General features: G+C 36.4%; 1 protein-coding gene across 1 annotated transcript; it reads right to left on the bottom strand.

Moving 5' to 3' along the window:
- Positions 1-1,863: 1,863 nt before the first annotated feature.
- On the bottom strand, positions 1,864-3,929 carry LOC104900758 (polyphenol oxidase, chloroplastic). Its single transcript, XM_010688263.4, has one exon. It carries the CDS (start codon positions 3,849-3,851, stop codon positions 2,040-2,042), a length of 1,812 nt encoding a protein of 603 aa, XP_010686565.2. The 5' UTR covers positions 3,852-3,929; the 3' UTR covers positions 1,864-2,039.
- Between the last annotated feature and the right edge of the window lie 594 nt (positions 3,930-4,523).

The raw sequence follows: 4,523 nt of genomic DNA, 5'->3' as shown, positions 1-4,523 counted from the left end.
TATTATTTCAAAGTAATATATTAATAAATGAAAGATATAATTATCTGAGACATAACCCAAACCCAAAAACTAATTATCTCTATGAAGGCTAGAATTACTGATTAGCTAAAGCAAACACCATCAGAAATCAGCCTAAGCTTTCCAATATTCGTCGTCTTACACAAAAGGATAATAAGAGTTGTAATTTATACAAGTGGCTTGTATAGTAGTTGAAGTCGCTCCACTATAAACGATCGTGCTATTAGTGGCCAACCCCACTTGCGCATTGTCGTTGCTTCCCAATTTAGATGTATAACATTACCCATGCTATTCAATTTTATAGATTGATATATATTATTTTTCTGTTGCCTTATTTATTCTTTTAAAATAGTAATTTTGTTTTGATCTAATAATGTAGTCAATTATATTAAGCTACATATATAATATTACAAAAAAGTCGGACAAAAGATTTGAATTCATTTTCAAATCACAATAAAACAGATGGCGAAACTAATTTAAGCGAGCAAAGATAGTATAAGTTTTTAGGCACTATACATTTTTTTTTTTGGTTTGGTGAACAACCAAGGTATCCACCGTCGATAGCAGTGAGTAAGTGACTAATCCCCTCGTCCCAGATGCTCCATTTAAGGGTAAAAGGGTTGGCCGAGAATTTCTTTCCATTTCCAAAGGTTGAGGATCGAACCCCCGACTAATGTCAAGACCACTTGATTAGGCACCGTAGTTCACTCCAATTGATTTATGTGTCTCTTTTGCTTCTTCAAACCCATTTTATTAAGGATTCAAGGGTTCCATAATTCTATACGTTCTAGATCAAGGCAAGGCGGCTTGCTGTTCTTAAACAGTGTATCAAACGACAAAACTAATTAAATATTATTATTTCTTATTTGCGGATTATGCTTCTACGCTCTCACGTCAATTCAATTCAGCAAGTCGAACCTAGAAAAGCGAGTACGAAGAAATTCAAACTTCTGAACCGTGTTGATCCAACTTGGAAGAATAATAATACACCAACCCAATAAAATCCAAATTTTAGTAATTTTACAATAATTGAATAATATTTGCTTCCCACAATAAAAGTAGTACATCATATGGCTTGAAGCCTGAAGGTGATTATTCATCACCGAGTTGGCCTCTCTTACTCTAGATACATAATAGAAGTTGCAATATAGAAATTTTTAATACAAAAAACACTAATGAAAATAAAAAGTTTTATGGGTCAGTAAAAAAGACATAATATTGGACCATACCTTACATCGTCATTACCATATTATAGAGAAGTTAATTGTGATTGTGAAATTTCTTAATTAACAATAATATTACTTCTATTTTATCTCTTTACTCATTCCTTTTATTGTCATCAGAGCAAATTTTAACCGTCTTAAAAATTCCTAAAGAAATCGTAAATAATAGGTCCTTTACGTCACCTATTAATTATAGCAACCACGGACCCTTTGGTCTAGTATTCGCACATGGGAAACACAAGTTTAAACTTTGATGAAAGCAAAAATTTCAATGTCTTGGTTAGGGGGATGGAATTTGTTGGATGACTTCTTTGGATGACCTTGTGCGAAGCCAGCCCAGATAAAATTATTCTCACCACAAGATTCCCGAATATGAACCCTTAAAAAAAATTAATTTCAACAACTTATTTTAAGCCTATTTTCTTAATGTCACGTACGTTATCAATAAGTTAAAGGACTTCACCTAACATACTTGCACTTCGAACATTCCTTTATTTGGAAACAATTTTTAAAATTATCCTAATATAGAATCAACTACAATCAAGTCACTGACAGTCGGACAATTAACGTTACCACAATTAGTGAAAAATCTTGGTTAAACATCCATCAACGAATATTAAACTTTCCAAACGGAGAATGTTATAATATATGGAGACAAGATACAACAAATCCTCTTATAATTAAATAATAATCAACTCCCATGATGCAGGAATAAGATCATCTAACAAGTAACAACCAAATCAAAAGAAATTAATTAGGAGCTAACTAAGCAAGTAAATCAGCTCCAATAAGGCAAGATCAATCTTGAAACTCAATCCTCACATCCTTGATAGTCACTGAATCAGTTCCAGTACGAGGAACAAAGATGATATCAAGTCCTTCATCATCATTAGCATCCAAATCGTCAATTAGCTCACTTAAGCCAAATTTAATAGTAGTCATCTTCAAGTGTCCATCCTTACCACTATGTCTATGAGGAACGTTTACGAAACTTCCTGCGTACTCAGTTTGAGTACGATTTTCCAACGTTGGACTTTCATCTTCATCGTTAACATACACATCAAACTTAGAGTATACATCCGATCTCGATTCGACATCGATCACCAAAACCTCTTCTTCATCATCCTTCTCTTCCTGTGTCCTAGACTTCCTTGGCCTTGCCAAATTAGTCCTAATGATGTGGTCCAACTTCCTAGGGAAAACCAACGTTGGCACGACAGGATTATTAGTGTCAGCTTCAGCAGCCACGGCATTCTTGACGGTGGAAAACACCTTCTTAACCAGCTTCTTAGGACGACGATTACGCTTAGGAGTTGGTCGTGACTTCAACCAAGGGAGGTCCATTGGCTGATAGTCATAACCCAGTTTCTTGGTATCCAAGACATCTTTAACAAAGATTTTTACAGGTTTAGCATTTTCATCATAGAAGTAGAAATAGGAGTTCAAGAAATCTTTATCCTTGAAATCCTTATGCTTACGTGAGATATCCTTCCATATGGACCATGTTCTATCCACATTACCATGGTGGGCATAGAAGATCGGATCCCGCGCCGCGGAGTAGAAGTTACCCATATCCTCCCAAAAGGGAGTATTTGGTGGTGGGTTACCTGTCCAATTATGGACTGTACCATGTGGTTGGATCTCTAGGGTTCCAGGTCCCGGGTTGACTGGATCACCAGCTCGGTAAGATGCGCCTAGGAAAAGTGTAGGCTTCTTGGCATTAGAAACCATTTGTTTGTACATGATTGTAAGGTTTTGTTCTATTTGTTGCTCATTGGTTAGGTTGCTAACCGTATCAGGCCCATCGTAACTAAGATTCATCAAGGTTGGTGGGAGATGGTTTTGGTCACGAATGGCGTCGAAGAAAGGCGAATTTTTGTCGTTAAACATGGAAGGCATATACATACCATCAGGGTGATCCCAGTTCCAGTATGGAATGGAAAAGGTTGGATCATCGATAAGCTTACCTAAGATTCTTTCATAGAAATATAGGTAAGCCCTGTGAAAGGGGAAAAATAACCAAGATCCATGGACTTGAAACTCGAGATTGGGTAAGCCAACTTGATGGTAACCCCCATTACAATAAGCACAATGCACATCAGCTTGTTGTTTAAAGCTACGAGGGTCACTATCAGGAAGAGCTTTCATTAAGGCTAAAGCTTTTGAGTACTTGGCTAAGTATTTGTCATCGACCAAATGGGCAGCAGGTCGGAGCCTCAACTGTTTTGGGTTAACTTTAGGCAGCTTAAAGTCGACAAATTGTGAGGGTTTTGGTGGGCAACATTGTAAGGGTGACCCATCATCTATTTTGGATGGTACACATTGAGTCGCATCGGGGGCGGTAGGGGCGGCTAAGGTAGCATTACCACTTGTTAAGGTGGTAGCTGCACCATAAAGACCACCCAAGCCAATGAGCAAGTTTCTTCTATCAAACTTGTTGGACTCATCATTGTTTGTTGCATTGCATGAGATGTTAGAAGGGATGCGGCGACTTTGGGTGGATCTAAAGGTAGAAAGTTGGGATGATTTTGTTAACAAGGGGTTGCGAGTGATGGTGGAGAAGTTGTGGGTGGTGGTAGTGGTGGTTGTGGAAGGAGAAAAAGAGGCCATTGTGCTTATATTTGTGTTGTGTTTCTTTTATATATTTGGTGGAATATTGTGGATAGATTACGTTTCCTTTTATAGTAACTTCAGGGGTTGTTGGTCTAACCCCAAAAATCAATGTGAGGGAATTTTCTTGCTAGAAATACTATAAAAAAATTTGAAAAATCAAACAGCCGACAGGGTCCACGTGATAAGCATTAAACTAATGTGACTATTAGGTGTTATCCATTGGCTGCTTTATGTATTATTGAGAGAACTGCTACTTTACGACTAGTAAACTATTGATCAAATAGCATATAGATAATAGAATATGTACACAGATCCAGCACATGGTGACTTATAAAAACAAATTTTCGTAAAACGTAAATGTCTTATATTTTCTCGGTTTTTTAATAAGTGATACGTTTTTCTTTTAGGAAAATGTCACAATAAGTGACACATAGCTCAAAGTAGGAAAAAATACTTTTCATTTGTTATATCTTTAATTTGTCATCATTTAATTATTTCACTTACCTACTTTATCCAATATTCAAATTTGATTGGTTGAACAAGTGGTACGTTCCAACTTTCTCTCTCTAGGCTTCTTTGTATTTCTCCATTTTTTCTCTGTCACTTATTAAAAAACAGAGAAAGTATTTTTGAGTGAGAGGAAGTATAATTTTCTTTTGATTTTAGCAA

Source organism: Beta vulgaris, chromosome 8, assembly GCF_026745355.1.
Source record: "Beta vulgaris subsp. vulgaris cultivar EL10 chromosome 8, EL10.2, whole genome shotgun sequence".
NCBI lineage: Eukaryota > Viridiplantae > Streptophyta > Magnoliopsida > Caryophyllales > Amaranthaceae > Beta > Beta vulgaris.
Note: the sequence above shows the minus strand (reverse complement) of the source record. Positions and strands in the feature narration are given on the sequence as shown.